Source organism: Tubulanus polymorphus, chromosome 1, assembly GCF_964204645.1.
Source record: "Tubulanus polymorphus chromosome 1, tnTubPoly1.2, whole genome shotgun sequence".
NCBI lineage: Eukaryota > Metazoa > Nemertea > Palaeonemertea > Tubulaniformes > Tubulanidae > Tubulanus > Tubulanus polymorphus.
In genome coordinates, this window is record NC_134025.1 from 26,184,117 (window position 1) to 26,207,426 (window position 23,310).

At 37.6% G+C, this 23,310-nt stretch overlaps 3 protein-coding genes across 4 annotated transcripts in view; 2 read left to right on the top strand and 1 right to left on the bottom strand.

Annotated features, from left to right (window-relative positions):
- Window positions 1-71: 71 nt before the first annotated feature.
- The window catches only part of LOC141901361 (activating signal cointegrator 1 complex subunit 3-like), a 28,695-nt gene continuing 5,456 nt past the window's right edge, over window positions 72-23,310 (top strand). Inside the window, exons 1-31 of the mRNA XM_074788558.1 lie at window positions 72-195; window positions 761-1,027; window positions 1,165-1,836; window positions 1,974-2,032; window positions 2,129-2,268; window positions 2,356-2,497; window positions 2,591-2,719; window positions 2,810-3,010; window positions 3,163-3,303; window positions 3,383-3,547; window positions 3,630-3,878; window positions 3,976-4,110; window positions 4,191-4,382; window positions 4,512-4,736; window positions 4,822-4,941; window positions 5,063-5,227; window positions 5,333-5,419; window positions 5,710-5,886; window positions 5,958-6,183; window positions 6,260-6,513; window positions 6,895-7,063; window positions 7,157-7,377; window positions 7,518-7,603; window positions 7,723-7,889; window positions 7,975-8,120; window positions 8,197-8,317; window positions 8,407-8,549; window positions 14,026-14,163; window positions 14,534-14,654; window positions 14,746-14,878; window positions 14,964-15,089. Coding sequence (XP_074644659.1) covers window positions 769-1,027; window positions 1,165-1,836; window positions 1,974-2,032; window positions 2,129-2,268; window positions 2,356-2,497; window positions 2,591-2,719; window positions 2,810-3,010; window positions 3,163-3,303; window positions 3,383-3,547; window positions 3,630-3,878; window positions 3,976-4,110; window positions 4,191-4,382; window positions 4,512-4,736; window positions 4,822-4,941; window positions 5,063-5,227; window positions 5,333-5,419; window positions 5,710-5,886; window positions 5,958-6,183; window positions 6,260-6,513; window positions 6,895-7,063; window positions 7,157-7,377; window positions 7,518-7,603; window positions 7,723-7,889; window positions 7,975-8,120; window positions 8,197-8,317; window positions 8,407-8,549; window positions 14,026-14,163; window positions 14,534-14,654; window positions 14,746-14,878; window positions 14,964-15,089 — 5,309 coding nt within the window. The 5' untranslated portion in view covers window positions 72-195; window positions 761-768. The remainder of the gene's footprint in view (window positions 196-760; window positions 1,028-1,164; window positions 1,837-1,973; window positions 2,033-2,128; window positions 2,269-2,355; window positions 2,498-2,590; window positions 2,720-2,809; window positions 3,011-3,162; window positions 3,304-3,382; window positions 3,548-3,629; window positions 3,879-3,975; window positions 4,111-4,190; window positions 4,383-4,511; window positions 4,737-4,821; window positions 4,942-5,062; window positions 5,228-5,332; window positions 5,420-5,709; window positions 5,887-5,957; window positions 6,184-6,259; window positions 6,514-6,894; window positions 7,064-7,156; window positions 7,378-7,517; window positions 7,604-7,722; window positions 7,890-7,974; window positions 8,121-8,196; window positions 8,318-8,406; window positions 8,550-14,025; window positions 14,164-14,533; window positions 14,655-14,745; window positions 14,879-14,963; window positions 15,090-23,310) is intronic.
- Window positions 11,713-13,263, top strand: LOC141915232 (uncharacterized). The gene has a single exon (XM_074806697.1). The coding sequence runs from the start codon at window positions 11,713-11,715 to the stop codon at window positions 13,261-13,263; it is 1,551 nt and encodes a 516-aa protein (XP_074662798.1).
- On the bottom strand, window positions 15,503-23,212 carry LOC141913275 (uncharacterized). Of its 2 annotated transcripts, none has more exons than XM_074804759.1 (8): window positions 23,105-23,212; window positions 20,155-20,309; window positions 17,853-18,140; window positions 17,208-17,564; window positions 16,826-16,987; window positions 16,678-16,753; window positions 16,451-16,582; window positions 15,503-16,306 (listed from the first exon to the last, which is right to left on the bottom strand). In XM_074804759.1, exons 2-8 carry the CDS (start codon window positions 20,213-20,215, stop codon window positions 16,282-16,284), a joined length of 1,101 nt encoding a protein of 366 aa, XP_074660860.1. In that variant the 5' UTR covers window positions 20,216-20,309; window positions 23,105-23,212; the 3' UTR covers window positions 15,503-16,281. The 2 variants fall into 2 exon arrangements, with proteins under 2 accessions (XP_074660860.1, XP_074660867.1); XM_074804766.1 differs by lacking the exon at window positions 23,105-23,212 and adding an exon at window positions 20,813-20,905.

Below are 23,310 nucleotides of genomic sequence, written 5' to 3' on the forward strand. Positions count from 1 at the left end.
TAAATAAATTTATGATTGAATTTCATTAACTTGTAGCGTCCTCTGCCCGGTTTATAAGTTATTTCCGGGTTGTGAAATATCAGTTTTTTAGCAAGTTTCGTGTTTTAACTTGCGTTTTTTTGTGTAAGACAATGGATTTATAACTGACAGTTTGTATTTACATTAATGAATTGATAAACAGCATTTGATTCACGAGTAAGTAGCGAACGGAATTGATTCAGTTATGCTTTGAAATCGAACGAACATGAAAAATGCTTCGTCTGCTAAAATTTAAATTTTATTTTAATTAAGAAAACAATTGACGGATTTCTGGCACTGCCAGCCAGAGCAGTGCCACCAAAGCAATGCAACACATTACTTCTGATATTCGTATCGTATTGACAACATAAACTGCTTTTATAAACTACACTTGATAAAAAGCAGGACCAGGGTTGTTACATTTTTCGTACATTTTTTCATAGCACAACTAGAACATATGAGATTTGATGTGACCCTGGCCTTCTTACACCTACCCCAAATTCACTATTATACAATCATATTTTACCACATCATTCATTCATAATAAAATCAAATCAAAGATTGAGAGAGTATTTATCTGCAGTCCCATGTATATCTTTGGCTTTGCAGCGTTCCAGGGATATTCTTTGGTTTGCAGTTTTATGTGTCCAACTAGTTGAACCAAGGCTGTAGTTGGCAGATCAAATGATTGAGCTTGAGGCTCAACACTGAGTAAGGTTAAGCCACTTTTCTCTAATTTCAGTTTGAATCATGGCAGTTCCGAGACTTACTGGAGCAATAAGGGCATTTTCAAATGTATGTGCTCAAGATAATAGTAGTAGTGATGGTGACGAAAATAGTGGACCAAGTCAGGATCTTAAACTGAAGCAGAAATGGAGAACACAGCAGATTGCAGAAAATCAGATGTCCTGGCAAAAACTGGCGAGTAAAATCACTCGCAGAATCAAAGCTGACAAGGATAATGTGACCGCTATTCTCAGAGAATTGACTCAAGTTGCAAAGTTAATAGGTATGTTATCTTGCGTATACATCTTGTAGTCTTGACTTGAGTTAGATTTGAATGTGAATAGTAAATTAACTGAGTTTAACCACCATATTAATTCACAAACCTGGTGTGAGCTTTATAATTTGTGGCTTTAATTTTAGTTGGTGTCGACGCCTTTCCTGAAGTAATCGAAGGCGCAGCTGTTCATTTGTTTCAAACGTTTTGCAATTCGACCGTCGTAAAGAACGCTGAGACGAACAAACTCCGCGCCATATTTGGTCCGTTTCCTGCTTCAGCGGCTACGAAAGCTTGTCAAGTGGTGCAAAGAATCGTGGCTCATTTACCCGATGATATCATAGATGAACTATGCACTGTTGATGATGAAGTGAACGTGGCGAAGGAATTTGGAAAAAATATCAAATTTGAAGCTGCCGAGTTCCCCATTGTCGGAGAGTTGGAATTCAGTTCCGATACTGATTCGGAAGATGTTAATGTAGAGTTTGATATGAAATATTCGAATATCGACCACGCTTCTGCCGTTAAAGTTAACGACCGGCAAAAAACGTACAGCAAAAAGTATGATGCGAACTGGCTTTTGGCCCAAATAGAATCGGAATTTGATTCCGAAAGTTCTGTGTCGGCTCCAGAAATGTGCACGACAGTGTTGAATATCTTGGCCACGTCGAAGTCAGATGACGAACTCCAAAACGAGTTGTTTGAGTTACTCGGATTCGATAGGTTTGAGTTGATTCAAGAATTACTGCAACGACGCTTGCAGGTGGTGAAGTCCGCTGCAGATATGGAGAACGCCCTCGCATTTGTTAAAACTGCCAGTAAGACTCTCTAAGAGACCATTGTCAGATGTGAATACTATCACGTTTGTTTTACTGACTTGTCTTTTTATCTCTAATTTGATTAATTCCACAAATTTCTTATTCATTTTAAAGAAAAAATATATATTTCCTTCCAGCTACGCAGAAGGTCACACCTGAAAATCGTCCCAACTACGGCTGCCAAGTTACTGTCCAGGTATAAAGAGCAGTGTCTTGTACTTCCAATTAGAAGTAATATAATTACCAACTTTGATGTCTTTGATGATATAAATCCTCATCATAAATTTTGCAGACAAGCCAAGAAAAGCATGTCCAGAAGCAAATGCGAAAAGATGAGAAGAAATTATTGAAAGGCAACAATAAATTAGACTCTGAGGATATGGCAACAGCTGCAGCTCTTGGATTTGATCCACACGCCCTACGCGCTAGCAGGTCAAGTTAAAAACGTTGATCACGAAATATTTGCGACATAGATTTACTGAAGCCTGGCCTTCAATGTCAAGTGTATTCTAATTGTAGGGAAGCATCGTTGATCGCGGCTATGAATCGACCGATGTTCAGTAATAGTAAACCGTATCAACAGGCACCAGAGGTCTATCCCTATGTGTTTGATTCTATGGTCGAAGCCCGTCAAGCTTCAGCCTTCATATCCGGCACAAAGGTAATACATCAAACCAAAAACAATCAATCTATAGAACGGAGTTGTTTTAGGACTTGTTTCTGTACGTAAAAGTTTTGATGATATTGTTTCTAGATGTATTTACCTGCTGAGTTCAATCGTAATAATACGTCAATGTACGAAGAAATTGATATACCTCCATCTCAAGGTAAAAGCATAGCAGATGTTGGTCGCCAGTTGGTACCTATATCAAGTCTTGATGAGGTAAATATATCATGATAAACTGAAGAATTGATTGCATGGGTATATCAGTTTTGTTTGATAGAATTTTTACATTTTCATTCATATCAACAGATTGGTCAGGTGGCATTTCAAGGTACAAAATCTCTGAATCGGATTCAGTCAGTAGTCTTTGATACAGCTTACAAAAGTAATGAGAACTTACTTATCTGCGCTCCAACTGGTGCTGGTAAAACCAATATCGCTATGTTGACCATTCTTCACGAAATCAAGCAGCATTTATCTCAAGGGGTTATCAAGAAAGATGAATTCAAGGTAACTAAAGATAAGACAAATCAGTGATGATGTTAAGACAGTAATCATAGAGTTCAAAAGTTTTACTGAAAGTTCAGCTTATCAACAAGCTTAGAAAATATCTTTGATTGAAAAAATAGTTTCCAATTATTTTCGCCAAATTATGATTTCAGGTAGTATATGTAGCACCGATGAAGGCTCTGGCTGCAGAAATGGTCAGAAATTTCGGTAAAAGACTTCAGCCGTTGGGTATTGCTGTGCGAGAGCTGACAGGTGACATGCAACTGACTAAAATGGAAATTCTTAAGACTCAGGTATGAATAGTTAAATTTTCAACCTCAGATGAGTTCGCAATTGGGAAAATGATATTATTTCTATGTCTTGCAATTACAGATGTTGGTAACAACTCCAGAAAAGTGGGATGTTGTAACGAGGAAAACTACTGGAGATGTGGCTTTATCGCAGCTCGTTAAACTTCTTATTATTGATGAGGTCCATTTACTTCATGATGATCGGGGTGCTGTGATTGAGAGTTTGGTAGCTAGGACATTGAGACAGGTATGATTCATAAGTCTTCCACGTTATTGAGAAAGTTCAGATCTGGTGTATTGATTCATATCTGTCGTGAACGTTTTTACAGGTTGAGTCATCGCAGAGCATGATCAGAATCGTAGGATTATCCGCTACTTTACCAAACTATCTCGACGTCGCGAGGTTCCTACGCGTAAATCCTTATAAAGGACTGTTCTTTTTCGATGGAAGATTTAGGCCGGTGCCTCTCGGTCAAACGTTTATAGGAATCAAAGCTATCGGTCGATTACAGCAATTACAAGATATGAATAAAGTCTGTTACGATAAGGTTTTTGAACAAGTGAAGAAAGGAGAACAGGTAGGAGATATAGCAATACTTGAATCATAAATAATATGGTTCATTAATCTAGTTCCACTTTTTAACTGCTGTTTTATATTGTCTTGTTGTATTAAAGGTGATGGTATTTGTTCATGCGAGGAATGAAACAGTTCGAACTGCCATGACTTTACGAGAGTTGGCAAAAAATAAAGGTGATATGGGATCATTTTGTCCCGCTGATGGTCCCAGATTTGGTGAAGCTATGAAACAGGTAGATACATCATTTGTATGTATTAGGCCAGGAAAAAGAAGGATTTATTTAGTTATCATTAATACTTTATTTTATCAAAGGTTATGAGATCTCGTAATAAAGAAATGAAGGAACTGTTTGCGGATGGGTTTAGTATTCATCATGCTGGTATGCTACGCTCTGATAGGAATATGGTTGAGAAATACTTCGCTGATGGTCACTTACGGGTGTTAGTTTGTACGGCCACGCTAGCTTGGGGTGTTAACTTACCAGCTCATGCAGTCATTATTAAGGTTTGTCTTTTATGAGAATATTTTTTATTGTAAACATAAGTTTTAAGAGAATATTTACACTGGGTAATATGAACACAGTAAAACACGTTAGAAGCAGAAATGAGATTGGTTCTTGTTATATACTTTCAGGGCACTCAAATATATGATGCAAAGCGAGGTACGTTCGTCGATCTCGGGATTCTAGATGTAATGCAGATATTTGGTCGAGCAGGTCGACCACAATTTGATAAATACGGTCACGGTACTATTATTACCACTCACGATATGTTGTCGCATTATTTGTCTCTGATGACTCGACAAAATCCGATTGAAAGTCAATTCACAAACAGTCTGAATGATAACCTGAATGCCGAGGTAGGTCTTTTGAGATTTGACTAAGAATATATGCAAATGTTTTATTGGTACTGTTGTAAAGTTCTATGCGTTTCTTGTTTACCAGATATCACTCGGAACAGTAACAAACATTGATGAAGCAGTTAAATGGCTTAGTTACACGTACATGTTTGTAAGAATGCGATGTAACCCTCTAGTTTATGGAATCGGTTACAATACCATCCAGGTATTAAAAATCAAATATACAATGTATATTTATTCCACATTTTCGTGGAGCGTTGCTTTTCTTTCCACATTTTCGTGGAGCGTTGCTTTTCTTTCATGGTATGGAATTGTTATTGTTGTAGGAGGACCCCACTCTAGAGAATCACCGGCGTGAACTTGTAGTAATCGCAGGTCGGGCTTTAGATAAAGCTCACATGATAAGATTTGATGAAAGAACCGGTTACATGGCGTGTACTGATCTCGGAAGAACGGCTAGTCACTTCTATATCAAATACGAAACGGTTGAGGTAGGGGAACAGTTTCTCAACTATGACAATGTCTGGGTTAGATCACAATCTTGACTGATTAGAACTGAATGGCATTTATTGTACACATTCGATATTTTTCTATAGGTTTTCAATGAAATGTTCGGCGCACTGATGACTGAGGCGGATGTATTCTCAATGGTATCACAAGCTCAGGAATTTCAACAAATTAAGGTATACAATGTACATGTATTTAGTTACTGGGATATATTTCTCAAATACAGCCAACACAAACCATTCAGCTTAATATGAAAGACCAATTTGAGAATGAAGAATAGAGTCTGAAATGTTTCCTTAAGCTTGTTGTGTATTCAACATTTCGACTATATCCTAATAGTCATCCTCGGCAGGAATTCTCTGATTCTTTGTGTAGGATTTCATATTATCATTACAAGATGGACAGCGCTTGCATCTGATTAAGCTTAGTTTAATTTAACGTCTAAACTTTTATTTATAATTAAAAGGTTCGCGATGAAGAAATGGAAGAACTAGAGTTTCATCATCACGATAGTTGTGTTATGCCAGCAGCTGGTGGAGTCGAAAATGCGCATGGAAAAGTGAACATTCTGCTGCAGACTTATATCTCCAGACGAGGTGTCGATAGTTTCTCATTGATTTCTGATCTATCTTACGTTGCTCAGGTAACAAAACAAAGTTTCTATATTTTTTGATACGTTTGAACAAATTTTCACATTCTCTCGTTTGATTACAGAATTCCGGCCGTATCACTAGAGCGCTGTTTGAGATCGCTTTACGGAAAGGTTGGCCGATAATGGCTGGACGACTGCTCATGTTGAGTAAAGTCATCGATAAGAGACTTTGGGAGTTCGAACATCCGTTACGACAATTCACCGTCTTATCTCCTGAAATCCTGCACAAAATTGAAGTGAAAAAACTCACTATTGATAAACTAAGGGAGATGGATTCTAAAGAAATAGGTAATTATAACGCTTAAAGAGTTTAGATTATCAGAATGCTATTCATTCATTTGATACATTATGTTTAACATTATAGGACATTTAATTCATCATGTAAGGATGGGTGGAATGGTGAAGAAGTGTGTCGAACAGTTTCCAACTATTGGATTAGAAGCTACAATCCAACCGATTACACGAACTGTGTTACGAGTGCGATTGACCGTTACACCTGAGTTTACGTGGAACGATAAAATACACGGCAGCGGTTCGGAACCGTTCTGGATCTGGGTAGAAGATCCCGATAACAATCACATCTATCATTCCGAGTACTTTCTACTTCAAAAGAAACAGGTATGATTTAGATAATAAGTGAATTCACAATTGATGATGTTTAGATAGATATATTTTTCAAACATTTCAAGGTTTTAACTAAATCTTATCATCGGAGAAACAAATATTTATGTTTCTCTGATGGTGAGATTTAGTAATTATTAGGGCCCGGTTCCACAGTTGTGGGTTAGAGGTATCTCTTGAGTTTATGTCAAAGTTCATTTGCAATAACTGTGGAACCGGATCCAGAAGAATAGATTTATATGAGCCTAATTGATTGTGGGTTCATTTATCATCTTCGAAATATCCGAGAATATATCAGTCGACCATTAGTTTACATTAGTAAGTTTAATTATGAGAGAAATGCTGAACAAGTTTGCATCATTTCGGATTATATTTTAGGTCGTACAGCAAGATCCGCAGTCAATACTCTTCACAATTCCGATTTTCGATCCATTACCGACGCAGTATATAATACGAGCTATATCTGATCGCTGGTTGAAATCGGAAACGACTCATGCGATTTCATTCCAGCATCTTATTCTACCCGAAAGGCATCCTCCTCATACAGGTACATTTTTGTTGTCTTTACTCTTTTCTTGTGTAACATATTCTGACGAAATGAAAGTGAATTGATGACCTGTTAATTCTTTCTTTCTCGTAGAACTGTTAGATTTACAGCCGCTGCCGATATCTGCTCTGAATGACGTTCGATTGGAATCGTTGTATAAATATACTCACTTCAATCCTGTACAGACACAGATATTTCATACGCTGTATCACACAGACTGTAACGTACTACTCGGAGCCCCGACTGGATCGGGGAAAACCGTTGCCGCTGAAATGGCTATTTTTAGAGTATTCCGTATCTTTCCTAAAATGAAGGTATGCATCACTGGATGATGTTCATTCATGAGTTATATCTCATTGTGAGTTTGATATGTGTTAGTTGTAATATATCTAACGTAGGTAGTGTACCGAAAATTCATTCATATCTTCTTTGACCTTCATGTATTGTTTTATAGGCTGTTTATATCGCACCATTGAAGGCTTTAGTTCGAGAACGTATGGAGGACTGGAAAATACGAATAGAACAGAAACTTGGCCGAAAGTAAGTGTTTGGATGGATATTGTCACAATTCAAGAGTAGATTGAAATCATATTTTGTCTGAAGTTCTGCATCCTAACAGTCGCCATGATCTGATGGATAATTTAAAATATATTTTGCAGAGTTGTAGAATTGACTGGAGATGTTACGCCGGATATGAGAGCTATAAAAGCGGCTGATTTGATTATTACGACTCCTGAGAAGTGGGATGGTATCAGTCGAAGTTGGCAGAACCGTAGTTACGTACAGGATGTCGCTCTATTAGTCATTGATGAAATTCATCTTCTCGGTAAGGAGTGCTTATTTGAATTAGACTGATTTTAATCAAATCATTTGAATTGATGTTGCCATTTATATCATATGTTCGATTACAGGTGATGACCGTGGACCCGTTTTAGAAGTAATAGTCTCGAGAACTAATTTCATATCATCTCACACATCAAAAGCAGTCCGAGTTGTCGGTTTGTCGACTGCCTTGGCAAACGCTCGTGATCTAGCTGATTGGCTCGGTATAAAACAAGTAAGTTAGCGAGTAATCAATTGGTGAAGAGGGTCAGTGCTTTCAAAGCTATTTAATATTTTGTAATGATTTTCAGATGGGGCTGTTCAATTTCCGACCGTCCGTTAGACCGGTTCCGTTGGAGGCTCACATTCAAGGCTTCCCGGGGAAACATTACTGTCCAAGAATGGCGACTATGAACAAGCCAACTTTCCAAGGTATTCATCGCTATTTTTAGTATGATTTTGAAATATTGGGATTTACGGTGAAGTTTTTATTATGTATTTGATGTATTTGTTAATTCTAGCGATCAAGTCTCATTCTCCTGTTAAACCGGTGCTGATATTTGTGTCGAGTAGACGTCAGACTCGATTAACAGCTCTTGATTTAATCGCGTTCTTAGCCGCTGATGACAATCCTAAACAATGGTTACACATGCCTGAAGCTGAGGTAATAATTTTAGTTTCTATGTATCTGCTCAAAAGCTTTGAGGATACTATTGAGGCAGTAGCTAGGCTATACGTAGATTTAAGACTACTTATTGCTATATAAGCCAAGATCAGAAATTTCTGATTCGAAATCAAAGATATATTTGTTAAATGGCCTTGTACAGATATAATGTACAAATTTTACAAACTCATATTTTATATTTTAGTGATGCAATTTATTTCTATAGCAGTTATGCAAATTATTCAGACTCACTTGTATCTTCATATAATGTCTCTATAATCCACGTATTCACTGCTTTTTCGAGAATCGTGTTATTTACACTTTCTTTGATTAATCTTTCCTTTGGATTAATTGCTTGTGATTCATGAATACAATGTATATTGGTTTATACGACAAAACGATGGATAGTCAGATACATTTATTCACCAATTGACACTAAATCAATGGCTAGTGAGATACATTTATTCACCTTTTATTCACCAATTGACCACAGAGTAATGGATAGTCACATATATTTATTCAGCTCTAATTAACCAATTGAATGACCATTTCAGATCATACTTTGATATAAAGCGCAGGCGTGTGTGGTGTCTATATTAAATACCGAGCAATCAATCTCGTTATAAACATTTTCATTACCTCAATGCTAACAAACCGTGCATTAACGCATTATCAGATGTCCCTTGTAATGAATGTATTAATTACGTGGATTTGAAGGCAGAATATCTGAACATAACGCGTTAACGTGATCGACAAAAAATTGCATTTTCGACGGCACGGATTGATTAATCCGGAAATAATATCCGTACTTTTTTCTGGGAATATTTCTCGTGGCCGATCTATTATATCATGTACCGTGATAGATTGTAAATGACAGTTTGCGCCGGCTGCAAAACGACGTTCCTAGTTATAGCAACCCCAGAATTGATGACCTGATGAGAAACGGTTCCGGCATACAAATTATATGGATTTTTTTGTGTATTGTACCGCGCGACAGTGAGCCTTTTTGGTGATGAAGTAGATTTCATTTGTAGTCTCCGACTCGGCAGTCATTACGTAATTATTTCACGGCATATGCTCGGAGATGACAAGTATTATGCGCGGCTTCATTAGTCTTGACCGCATTTAACGACTGACACCAGTTGTGTCTGGACTACGTAGCGGTACTTACACGGATAAATCAGTTCAGACCGGCAGAGAGTCTCTGAATAAAATACTCTCATTTACTGTATTACTCATTTGAAGATATAACTGGATTACAGAAATGAAGGGTTAAAGAACCCATGGGGCCTGTTTAATACACAAAAACTAGTTAGACTGGAATATTTAACTGAAGGATCTCTCCAGCGGCTAGGCTAAGTTTATTGAGTACAGCTCTCGACGTAATTGTATAATGGATTTTGTAAAACATATTTCTCGCTGTTTTGGATGCTTGAAAAAGATAAGTTTGTAATCAACCCACACGCTTCATAGAGAAGGGTTTGTTAGGAATTTTTGTGTGAAAGCAGTAGCGCATTGCATTATCGACCTCATCAGCTTCTTCATTGACATTAAAACAGAATATTTCCGTGGCTTAATGGATTTTATGAATCAACTGAATGAATTCAACGTTGTGTGCAATTTTATCTGCATATGAAGCAAAACTAAAAATCTTTGTTTTATAACTTGTGGCGGAGTATGTTACTAAATGTAGAGATGATGCCATATAAGTACTCGTGTACAGAACAGTTCTTGCAGGGTTTTTTCTCGAGTCGTAGAGGAATTCTCATTGATTCGGCGGTGCAGGAAAAGGCCTGATGGCATTTGATCAGATCAGAAAACTCCGTGCTCGATCGTCGATAAAAACATCAATATTCATGTGTGTAATATTTTAGTATATCATATCTGGCGATGACATTTTGGCTTTGAATACCATAGTTACTTCGATGGACATTTTATGTACCAGTACTCTGATTAGAACTGTGTTTTTATCGAAATGTTTTGGTTTGAGCTCGCGGATTATACGCAGCTGTTTAATGGATAAACTCTGTTTGAAAATTGTTACAATCTTTGGTCGTTATTTCCAGTCGGGTTTGTCGCTGGCTTTTAGTTTTGTTTGCGTACACGCCGTCGAGAGAACGACATACTCTAAGTGATTATCGTGTTTCCGAAGAAGTCTTTGCGATTAACTTTGCGAATTACTGTCGACGATATTTTCGCTGGATTTTTTTTGCGAAACTACGTATACTCGCTAAAAATTTGAATAATAACATCTTATTACTGAGATTCATCAACTAGAGCATCACTTTTCCGAATGGATCGTCACTACCAGCATACACGACAAGATCGCGGCAAACAATTCGCTATTCTGCCATGAGGCATTATGTGTGACCGGATTTTTCAGAACGGAATTGATCATACGTGGTTGGATCCGAGAACGTTAATAAAGACGTCTAGCGATGACGCTGCACCTGAAAATGATTCCGTCTTCGTCTACACTTATGCATCGCGAAGCATTTGTTTTAATCAGACGGTGATTGTGTCTGACAACATTGTGTCTGATTTTCATTCGCAAGCAGATTAAGCCGGATTTGATATCGGTTTCATGTTCTTCTATGGGGGATACGTATGTTTGCATTTTTCATAGCTTAGTTACGGATACGGAGTGGTTGATGTCGAGTCTAGTGGAATAAACAACATCCAAGTATAACGTTGCGTCTCTGATGACCGAAATCATTTAAGCGATAGTAGATATTTTTACGATGCCGTTTCTTTTGTGTGCTTAGGAATTGTTGGAGATGCGTCTATTTACATTTTTTATAGCCCAGCTCTAATAAATGGAATATACCAGACATAACTGTAACGTTGCGTGTGTGATGACCGAAATTATCAAAAGTGGTACTTAATATTTCAAAGATTGCGATCTAAGTTGCGCGATTAGGAATTGTCAGCAGTTCTCTATTAATTGCTGGTGCGTAGACTGTAACTGTATTATCGCGTAAGAATTATTACTGTAAGATTTGTACCCATAAAAGCTAATGAAGTGTCGTGGTGACAGACTCACTATCCCGACAATGTCAAGTTATTGGTTTGTCGATACACTCGGTGATCGTTGAAGTGTCTGCTATTAATTGGCTCATCTCATCAGACGGATCGTTGCGTTACGGATAAATGATAGTCTAAAATGCTGTTAGTCATGCGGAGAATATGTTTGAAATTTATAACGTTCAAGAAATTCGCTCTGTCAATCGTCGTCGTTTATTTCGTGATGCTTCTCTATTTTATGCGGACGTCGTTTGAAGGCAGTCGACTGTTCGGTGTTTCGGATTCGCCGCGGGAACGATACGAATCGAAGAGCGTCGTTCCTCGTTTTCGACTTCCCGTTCTTTCGAACGAACGACGACGACGTATCGCATCTGGCAAATCATCCTCCGCCCGTCAGCGATATCGAGTATTGCCCGTATCCGATGGTTACGCCGCGCGCACCGGTAATGGATTTTTAACTCGAAACGATAAAAATCTACCCGCGGTGTCCGCGGTAACTTCTGAAAAAAATGGAAAGGATTTCAAAGAAATGTATACAAGACAATGCGGCAGTAAGAAATTTGTTAAAAATTTGAACACATTTCAGCCATTAGGGTTTGATATCTGGTTGTATTCGGCTTATATCGATTACCGTTTGCCTGCGAAGACATTTATTCGTGTCATCGTCCTCGCTAAACATTCGCAAATATTGAAAAGGAGTTTATTTTGCCTTTTCGGACACGACAGTGATCGCGATGAGGAAGATGATCTCGTACGCATGTCGAAATACGAAATGTGCGAAAACCACAATAATATTTACGGCGGATTTATACTCTCCTGTTCGGTTCCCAAAAAGCGAGAATCTTTGTGCTCGGTGAAGATTTTGTTGAAAACAGACGTTTCTAATAAATCCTGCATCGTCCCGCTGTCAGTGATCCCACCTCTCAGAAATGACGACATTATTCCTAAAAGATATACATTCGGAGTTTGTCTGCCCCCTTTATTCGGGACGACGAGCGTGAATAGATTAGTCGAATATATCGAGTTACACAAACTGCTCGGGGTTGAGAAGTTTGTCATGTATAAATATGATGGATATAGTAACGAAGTTGCCAGGGTGATAGAGAACTACGTCAGTCAGGAACTTATTGACCTGATCCCGTGGAGTTTACCTTCAGTGGTTCGTCACCGGTCGAGACTGTGGTATCACGGTCAGATCATAGCTATTAACGACTGTCTTTATCGAACTATGAACGATTTCATGTACGTTTCGTTCAGCGACTTGGACGAGTTCCTGATTCCGCAAAATCATATCACGTGGAATCAGTTGTTCAGCTCGTTGGATTCCACCAACGTAAGCGGGTATTGTTTCCACAGTACGTTTTTTAATCCGAGTCCGAAGCCGTCGTCGTCGCTGATTACGACTTCGAATTATCTACGCACGAAAATGACAAGCAGCGTGCGATCGAAGTGCGTCGTGATTCCGGAACGCGTGTTCGAAAAGGGTATTCACCATATCAGTAAACCCGTCGCTCATTACAAATCGTTAAGCCTCGCGCCGTCGATCGGCGTTTATCATCATTACCGTAATTGTTTGAGAAATTTTCACATGGACTGCAAGAACTACGTTTACGATTTTGCCGTCAAGAAATTCGCAAAGCTTCTCGAAGATAATGTCAAGGCTGCGAAATCGGAAGCGCAGTCGGCATAAACGCTCTCATGATCAAGAGATCGTGTGTGTTTAGAGACGTCGCAGCTCGAGGGCCCGACGTCGGTTCATATTTCTGTCGTGATAATTTCAGTTACTCCTACGTTCGAGGTGTGCTCGGTATATCATCTTCGTTTACGTTTCCCATATCTTTTTCTACCTTGAGTTTGTCAAAATTGTTGTTCGTTGATCTCCCGATTAAAAATATTTTATAAAGGTGAAAAAAAAACAATTTTCTTTTGTTTTTCTCGATGAGCTTTATCCATTCTTATTAAAGATTGAACCGGAGGCTCAATATAGGGGATGAAAAAGCTTAGCACTTTTGCCATTTTACTGATATTACAGATGACGAAAGTGCTACGCTTTTATTCCCTCTATAATGAGCCTTATACATTATATCAGCTTTGATGCTGTTGTTTGCTAGATGTTACAGCGAATTACCAGTCCAGAGGATGATTGCGGAAATAGAACCTACTTTCACGATATCCTATGATAACATCTGATATATGAGATATGAATCTTTCCCGAGACATTTATGAGTTTTGAAGATGTAAAATTCGGAAATACGCAAGATTTATGGACAGACACGCGTCATAATATGAATCTCCATGAATTATTGGTAGCGGGATGGAAACAATAAACGATGCGACTTGTGATTTAGAAAATTTACAAAAAACAAGTGATATTGGAATCTTTGCTTTATGTCGAGATTATGAAATCAATAAAATAATTAGATGAAACGGAATTCTATGAATATCTTTTTAGATTGAGCAGATTATAAATGGTGTTAAAGATACTAATTTGAAGTTAATGTTAGCATTTGGTATTGGTATACATCACGCCGGTTTGCACGAACGTGATAGGAGAACTGTTGAGGAGCTATTTGTCAATCAAAAAATACAGGTATTCACTATTATAACAAATGTTTAACAACCACATTGTTTGATTTGTGTAAATTATAAGGATGGCATGAGAACTGGATGAATATTCATTGCGCACTCTGATATGCATTAGTTTGATTTGATTAAGTCAGTACGCAATTCTGTAATTGTTACTTAAACATTGAAATGTAAGTGTTGGATACAATTCAAAGGTCCACAGGATCTGATTCATCGTTGTTCCACAGTATAAATACTGAATGTTATATATAGATTTTTGTTTCAGTATATATACTGAATATGAGAATTAGATACTGAATTCGCAGACTTTTTCTAATGCCTTGCACTGAGGTAGATTTGTTGGTATGAAATTTCTGATTCGGTTTTTTCTCAAGGTGCTAATCGCTACCAGTACGCTTGCATGGGGTGTCAACTTTCCTGCTCATTTGGTCGTTATTAAAGGCACTGAATATTACGACGGCAAATCTAAACGATACGTAGACTTCCCAATTACTGGTTAGTATACATGATTCCAGGCACTTATTAAGACTGTGTCACCATCTACTGCTAATACTGGAAACTAATTCGATCCTTTGTTTTTCTGTAGATGTACTGCAGATGATGGGCCGAGCTGGCCGACCACAATTCGACGACCAAGGCGTAGCTGTCATTCTAGTCCACGATGTTAAAAAGCATTTCTACAAGAAATTCTTGTACGAACCATTCCCTGTCGAATCTAGGTACATATTCCTATAAAATAGAACTCTAAAACATGAACAAATTGATGATCATCTGTAATGATTCGACATTGATTAATCATTTCAGTCTACTCGAGGTGCTCCCGGATCATTTGAATGCTGAAATTGTTGCCGGAACGGTTGCCTCGAAACAAGATGCAATGGACTACATTACATGGACATATTTCTTCCGAAGACTCGTTATGAATCCAAGGTAAATGTGAATAAAAACTATTAGAACACAGTATACCGGTGAAGCCCACCGCATACTAGTGTGCCATGGCGAATACACCGATAGGAGACGATGAAACCAAAAACTGTACCCGTTCACTAGTGATAACTGCGTCTACTGCTATTGTCGATCATGTGATCAATCAATCAGTTTATATGTACACATGCGCATTGATACGAAATCAAGCAACGCAAGTATGCTGAATTACTGGTTGCATTGTGACAGTAATATCAATCATGTTAGATATGAGCATCAACAAAAATTTTACCCACGACCGACAAATTTGCTGAACATTTTTATTCATCCGCACAATAGGCTGATTCTACACTGGTGTATTTGTTGCAGTGTACTTGCTGCAGACTTTTAAGAACGCCAAAGAATTAAGTTTGTATCTATATAACTTTATTGTCTCAATTATCAGTGAAATAAGTTATAGCCAGGTTATCATTATGTACATCTCGTAGCGGTTATAACGTTTTATAAATTACTTTAACGGGAACATTTACAATCTTTGTTTATTTACATCTAATCATGAATGTACCAGGATCAGCTACCAAAAACTTTCAACGTTCAACTTGTGCTCGTGCAAGTATTTCCGACATATAACCTGTTCAGACTGACTCAAGTCTGGCATTATTTTTCAGTACTATTACATTTTTAAGTACATGTAAAAACTATTTATCACAATTTACACTCTATCACTAAAATAATGAATATATTAATTCCCAGAATATACACAACTGTTTATTGTTGATAATGTCATTGTAATTAAAATACAGCATAAATGCATTAGGCATGTATGTTTGTCATTGGTCATTCGATGCACGTTACAATCTATTCAAATACTAAACACATTCACTCCATAAATACTGACACACACTGACGTATCTTTCATAATTTTCTGTACAAATCTATTTTCTATGGTTGGTTATTGTTGAGAGGAGATAAATCTGCACATGTAGTTCCTGGAGTCCTGACGTGTTGGAAATTGAATTCAATCCTCTAAATGATTATCTGCCTCTTTTCGTTTCTTTTTTTTGTGGTTGAAATTTACAAGTGCTTTCCATCGGAAGGGAGTTTTTTAAGTCGACACACTTTGGCACGCAAGAAGTCAGAAACATATCTATTGCACTTCCGTTATCACTCGCATATATCGCTATCTTTTTAACGTCTTTCAATAATCCGAGCTACCGAGCCTGCTGCTGAAAAAAGCTATAAAGCGTCCTTTTGCTTCGTACAAGAAATTGTTACTTTGTTTACATTTTGTGTGACAGTCTCACACTGATTTATAAGTTGTGCGTGAATTTTGTTGATATGTTCTTGTGAAGATCGATGTTACCTACATTAATTCATCGTGTACGATGCAGATATTGTGATGCATGTGAAGCGGTGGCCCTCGTTTGGAATTCTTTGGTTTAGCGTACAACTCGGAGCGCGAACTCGACGACGGAATACGCTTGATATTCTCTTTACGTCTGAAAAAAAATCGACAATAATACACACGTGTCAAATTTGTTACTTCGAGCTGATATCGGATTTTCGTTTTGCAACTTCTATCGGCGGCACTTACCGTTTGACAATCAGCAGTATTACTAATACTATCAGTAACAGCAAAAGCGTTCCAATTACACCTCCAATAATGGCAGCTGAAATGGTTGCATCAGTGAAATCTCAAATAGACAATGAAATTAATCGATGAATTGACGAAGTATATTTACCTGCTTGTATCGGCTGTTTATTGTTGGCCGGTACCGGTCTCGGTTTCTCAGTCGTATTGATCGTCATAACACTGTTAGATGGCGCCGCTGTGCTTGTTGTCGTTTGTCTGCGTTGAGACGTACGTTTGGTTGGAATTATCTCTGGCTCGATGTAAGGTGTAGCTATCAATGATACGAAGAAGAATATTTAGAACTCGGTAAGATTGGATGACATATGAGGCATATTTGATTCAGAAAAATGCCAGACTATCTAATTAACTCGACCTTTGGACTAATCATCTAAATAACTTCAAGGCTCGACTTAAAAATAGATACACTATAAGTTCCTTTGAGTTACGCTTGAATCCAACTCTTGAAATGCGTTGAACCGAACCATTCTCACCTTCGAAGTATAACAGAAATCCCTTATGCGTTCCGATTCCCGTCGTTTGAAAGTGGAATTGAGTATCTTCCACCGAATACTGCTTCAGTTTCGAATTGTGTTGAGGGCCACAAATTGTCGTCGACCATAAAACAGTTTTGATATACAGTTTATCGCTACACGTGCCGTTTGGTGATAGTGGAAGTAAATTCAGATCTATAACATCTATCTGCATTTTCTGCTGTTTATGCGGCATTCGTACGGTTAAAGTGCAATTCATCGCTTTATTGTGGTAGTTCAATGGATAGTTCGGAGTTGAAATGTATCCTCTCTGCGATGTTAGAATTTGAGCCGAACAAATGTCTATGACTTGACTTGCTGTAAATGAAAAATGTTTAAAAATCAAATCCTCGTTGCCGGCATCACATGCAATGGAACAAGTCGTGATTTGCATCAATTTTGACCATTGATAAAAAAATGTATCGGTGTAATTATATGTATAGAGAATCCCACAATAACGAAAAAATAATGTAAAGTCCGAAAAGGTTTTTTTTTACACTTTGTATTACCGATATTTTTTGTTATTTTGGGATTTTCTACATATTTGTATCAATTTTACTTGGAAAATTCCAAATAGCCAAAATTCGTGTTTGGAATATAACGTACCTTCAATACATTCATACGATACCAGGTAGTAGGTGGCATATTGTTTGCATGGATCCAGATAATTTCCAGTATTACTAGTAGAAAGGTTTATTTCGCAGGATTGTTTTCCGGAGCACGGATAATGCTGGTTGTCGGGTGCGACGCAGTCTTCAGCATTGAACATACAGTGACCTGATGGGTTGTATCCATAGAATAATTTATGAATTCGGATCATTTGGCCCTCTCCACATCTGAATATTAGTTGACTGCTTTTGTTGAAACATTGACTGGCGTACCTTATTTCAGTTGCTGAAAATTGAATATGAAAATTGGTCAAGTTTGTTTTTATCAATTGCTTCTGTATTCAGAAAGGAAAGAAGTTATTGTTTCGGCTGTCGACATTCAGGCGTGACATTGCGCTCGATCTGGCTTCTCTTCGTTCGCTTCAAATGGTACGTTTGCACGCGCAAAAATATCGATGAAATGGGTAGAAATCGTGCAATGTCAGATGGTTCTCGATGAAAAATTGATTAGCAATCTGATCAGGTTTAATTAGAAATGTAGTACACAGTCCTCATTCACCAGATGTTAATGCACGGCTTGCATATGTAGTCTCTCTTAAGAGTGAAAATCGGACCCTCAAGTCTAGCGGGGCATGGCATTGGCTGAGAATTCCCTGACCAATTACTGTTACATGTATTTATAGAAAGAGATTTGAAATATTGCTTCCGGTGTCTCAGATATAATGATGTAGATTGTTTTGTGTCTCAGTATTAGCCAAATGAATGTTGGTATTCTGAATGATGCTTATTTTTCATGTTACCAAAGAAACGAAGTCGTATCCCCAAGCGTCTACCAGTAGAAATGTGTATAACTGGCTTAGTGTTAAATATTTGCAGGATAAGACTGTCGTGACTATGAATACGAACTCCTAAGGACATCTTGTATTTTGGATATACCCACGTTTTGTACGACTTCACTTTCTTCGACCCTAAGCACAATCATTCTCGCTTATGACGACGAAGGCTTATGACTGAATGAATCATAATGAATGATAAATAATGAAATTTCCTGCCGACTGAAGACAGGCCGAGGAGGAGTGTGTCGGGAGGAGTGTGTCGTATCCTCTTTAATTATTGATTGCCTATTGGTAAATGAGTTGTCCACATACCACATAATAGGATCACAACGTGTGGCTGGAATGAGCCAGGCTGGACCTGGTATCAGCTGGTCTCCTATCCACGGGCTCTATTGTCTAGCATGCTGTTTGTTTATGTATATGTGCTTAGACTACCCATATTGCTGAAGAAGATTTTGGTCGGCAGCTGTCTTCAGATTCAATGTTGAAATTTGTTTCAGATTTCTGGTATCAAATTTCTGGGAGGCCGCTCGTGTACGAATTCATTTACTTCATATTAAGTTAAAAATCATATATGCATATAAACTATTATTGAATGAATTGCCTCCCAGAAAGGAAGGATATAATTTTCTGCTTTGGTGCTGATATCGAGTAGGATGGCCGCGGGGTATCCATTAGCCACGAGTTCGAATTTAGGTGATGTGATTCGAAGTGTGCCCGTGATTTAGGAGAAAGTCATTACATCGCGTTCGTGTGTGTTTGGACCGGACATTCCAAAACATGACAGATTGCTTTACAATACATCTGTTTCGAAAATTACCCTTCAGCCCGGCGGGCGCTTTTTTCAACAATAAATCACATTCCGACACATTCATCCGCGCAGTCCGTCGCTTCATTGTTCGGCGTTCTAAAAAGTTGCACGCGATTGTTCGATGTGAATTGGATTACCCGACTATCGATAAAAATAAACCAGATTTTCGAATGTACTTTGAAATGAGATGAGCCATTTTGAAAGGTCGCGTGTTCGCAAGGTCGCTAACAATAAGTTTTTTGAGCGCTTAATATTTTTAGTGTTAAATTATCGGGGTATCGTTAAATTCGCGGGTGTCCATCTGTTGGCATTACTGCATTTGTCGGTGAACTAAGTATGAAACTAAAACATAATTCTGCATCAAAGTAATATGATGTATACTAATTTTGCAGCGTTCCAGTTCTATCAACTGACTGCCTCAGTTCCAGATCTATTATCAATGCTTAATGTCAAAATCAGCATCAGTGATAGTTATGTAAGTTGTATTATCTTAAACTCTGACTGATGTTGATCTCGGCAGAAGCTTATTGCCGATATGTGAACGATCTATGATTCATGATGCATCAAGTTATTGCTGTACATCCACGAGAGATTGCTATATTCTTCAACCATAGGTCTTCTTACTATTAAGAATAATCTTTACTTCGACTTACCTGCTAAATGAAGAGCTTGTGCGAATATTCCGATAGTGACTAGTAACCGTCGGTAGTCCATCGTTTTTTTTTGGCGGCGAAAAGTCAGGTTAGGTTATCTACATTCTGATCATCGAGTTTGTATTGAGGGATAGTCGAGCTGTAGCCCGGTTCACCTGTAATCGTTATAAAATAATGAGCATAGTTAGTTATTAAAGCCGATTTCATCTCATACCTGCCGAGCAATACTGATCATTTACATGTGTGTGTTTAGTGGTTAGGAAAGTGTGAAGCATGTGCGATAGATCCATTTTTAGCTGACTTTATAAACGTGTTTTAAATGTTGTGAAAACACGCACGCGTTCATCTTACTTGAAATTTATTAGTTCGAGTACAATTTTGAATTTTTTATTCGCTAATCAAAATTAATATAGCAGTTTGACACTTGTCAGCCCTTAGAAAGACTTCTTAAACTTCGAGATGTGACATAATGATATGTTATGCAAATAATGAATAAGAATCACATGTAACAGCTTTTTCACGGATCCATTATTATTTATAATAAGAAATGAAATACCTTGGTTCATCACTAAAATTGTGAATGTATTTAAACCATGAAAATAATTTCCTAATCGCTTTATCAAAATTCTTCCTATTTTAATACAAACTCGATTCTTACCTTCTAGTTATCAAAACTCTCCTTCACTTAAAATGTGAATCTGTCATTTTCTGAGATTGCTACAGATTTGAACTGAATGCAGCTTGTCACACCTAAGGGACTGATTTGATTTGATACTTCCTCCCCAATCTGTTGCTAAATAAACGCATATTCAGGCACATCCATTCAACTGGAGGGGGAGTAGGATTTGATGTGGCAGCGGCAGCAATGACTTGGGAATTTCTTCACAATTCACAAAATAATTCAATAAAATCATAATTATGGACTATTTAGATCTTATTGAGATGCATTTAATTGTTTTTGTCATTTGCTATTGAAGTTTATATTTCTGGACTCCGTAGAAATCTAATTAGTAACAATCAAATTAGCTATCTGAACCGAATCAGATGTATCTCACATTTCCACAGGGCATTCGTTGCTTCGGTACATTTAAAAATATCGCCTGAAATACATTAGACTCAGATTTCTTGGGGACATTCGCAGATCCCATTTCAGTATGATCCTGCATGATATACAGCTATGCAAATTTGTCGATAAGCGCTTGTTCTTGAAATGAAAGTCCATTGTTTTTGGCTGAAGGTATTCTTCACTCAAGTGAAACCACTTACTCAGGATTTTACTTCAATAAGCAGATTTGTGCGAATTCGTTAACTTTTTCTGAAGTCTTGATGAACAGTTGTTGAGTCTGGCCAGTTGCCAGTATGAATCGTAGTTATAGTATCTTAGTAGTAAAAGTAAAAGTGAACTGATTATTTGTTGAGATTATCGAGTATACGTTCACTTTACATCCAGGTAAATCATTGTACCTGCTGCTGGTACCGGGTGATGTGAGCGATGGGTACTGCTGTGCCAAAAAGCTGAAATACGCTACCACTTCGTTGAGGTCTACAAATTGATCGGTATGCCAAGAATTGATGGTTTATCGTAGCGTAGTACTACGGCATACTGGTACCAGTCTCTCTGGCATGTCAGCTACGTTTTAGTTGTGTTTTCAACTAGATAAAATGTAAGACAAACTGGTATAGCCCAGACAGTATAAAAATATTTATGGGAATGATTTTACAATCTCATATATATTTTCTCAATTGAGTGAAGATTTTCAGATCTTGAAAAATTCATCATACGATTTGTTTGTTCAGCTTGCTTTACGTCATTTCCGATCTTTTTTTCCCAATACTAACTGTATTGGTTAGTTAGGTACGGCTAACTGGCCCTACCCTCTTTTGTTTTCCTGTTGTCTGATATATAAAACTAAGATAAGTCAAGTCAATTGTTGGTTTTTCAGCCTATGATTTTCTGGTTAGAATTGAAGTTAATGATATCCATTTGACATACAAGGATGTCGTCGGTATAATGTATTATACCTGAATGAAGTGGTAATCATAAGATAAATACTGTACCAGCATACTGGACAAACAATGTAGATTTACATAAGTAAACTGATAATATGTAACACATCTGTAAAATATGGCTATAAACTGCAGTTTTAGGGTTTGAAGTGCCTTCCTGGATAAATATAATTAATACTAGGCGATATAAAACACATGTTACCAGAGAGACTCTGAATATTAATGAAAACAAAAAATTTCATGCATGAGACATTGAGGTATTTTGATGGTTTCTATTATAAACTTGTGTATTCCTGAGTATAAACAGTTGCAGTCGACTAACCAAAATACATTCAAATATGGAATTTAAGAATTTTACCATAACCCAAAAGGGTTCTACTATACCTCTATCTTAGGATTTGGTAAGAACTCACCTGCGTTACGTGAACTAGGTACCTATGGTTTAGTGTCTGTCAGTGTTACTCGACTTACGCCTAGAAACTGGTGTTTTCAGTCTAAAAAGTGTGTATGTTTTTTTTTCTGGTTGGAGGTGGTATGTGGTAGTATTTACGGATGAATGAATGAGTAAGAAGGAAGAATGTTTGCCAAGAGGATTCATAAAAATAAAAACTTCTATGAACCCCACCTCAGCAGTGGATGGAAGGTGCAACATTTGTACTTTGGTGCTCGGTAGTAAACGTAGTGGAAATTACACCCTGTATGAGTTTGAACAGCCTTCTGATCTGCCACTACAAGCGTTAGAGGCAACTTTTTCTTTCTCAAATTCTTCAATATTCTGATGGCAATATAGCGTAACATTTTATGACCATATCGCCTCTCTCAAGTACTACACGATGTCCCGAAACTAAGATGCTCAGACTTGTATTCATATGAAAACATTAGCCAGTGATAAAATTCACTCAATGAATACATTAAAAAGGTATATTCGATTTGAGAAATTTACCTTCGATGTCCATCTTCAAAGAAATTTACAGTATGCAGCTGTTTATATGCGAGTAGCCATGTTGTTTCTACGCGATATGAAATGTGGTGCGGTACTGAGTGAGGCATTGCAGAGCGAAACAGACAACACATTGGAAATCAATATTCATCGTCCATATTCATACGTTGTCGACTGTTGTGAAATTCCAGGCATTCCATCTGGCTTTT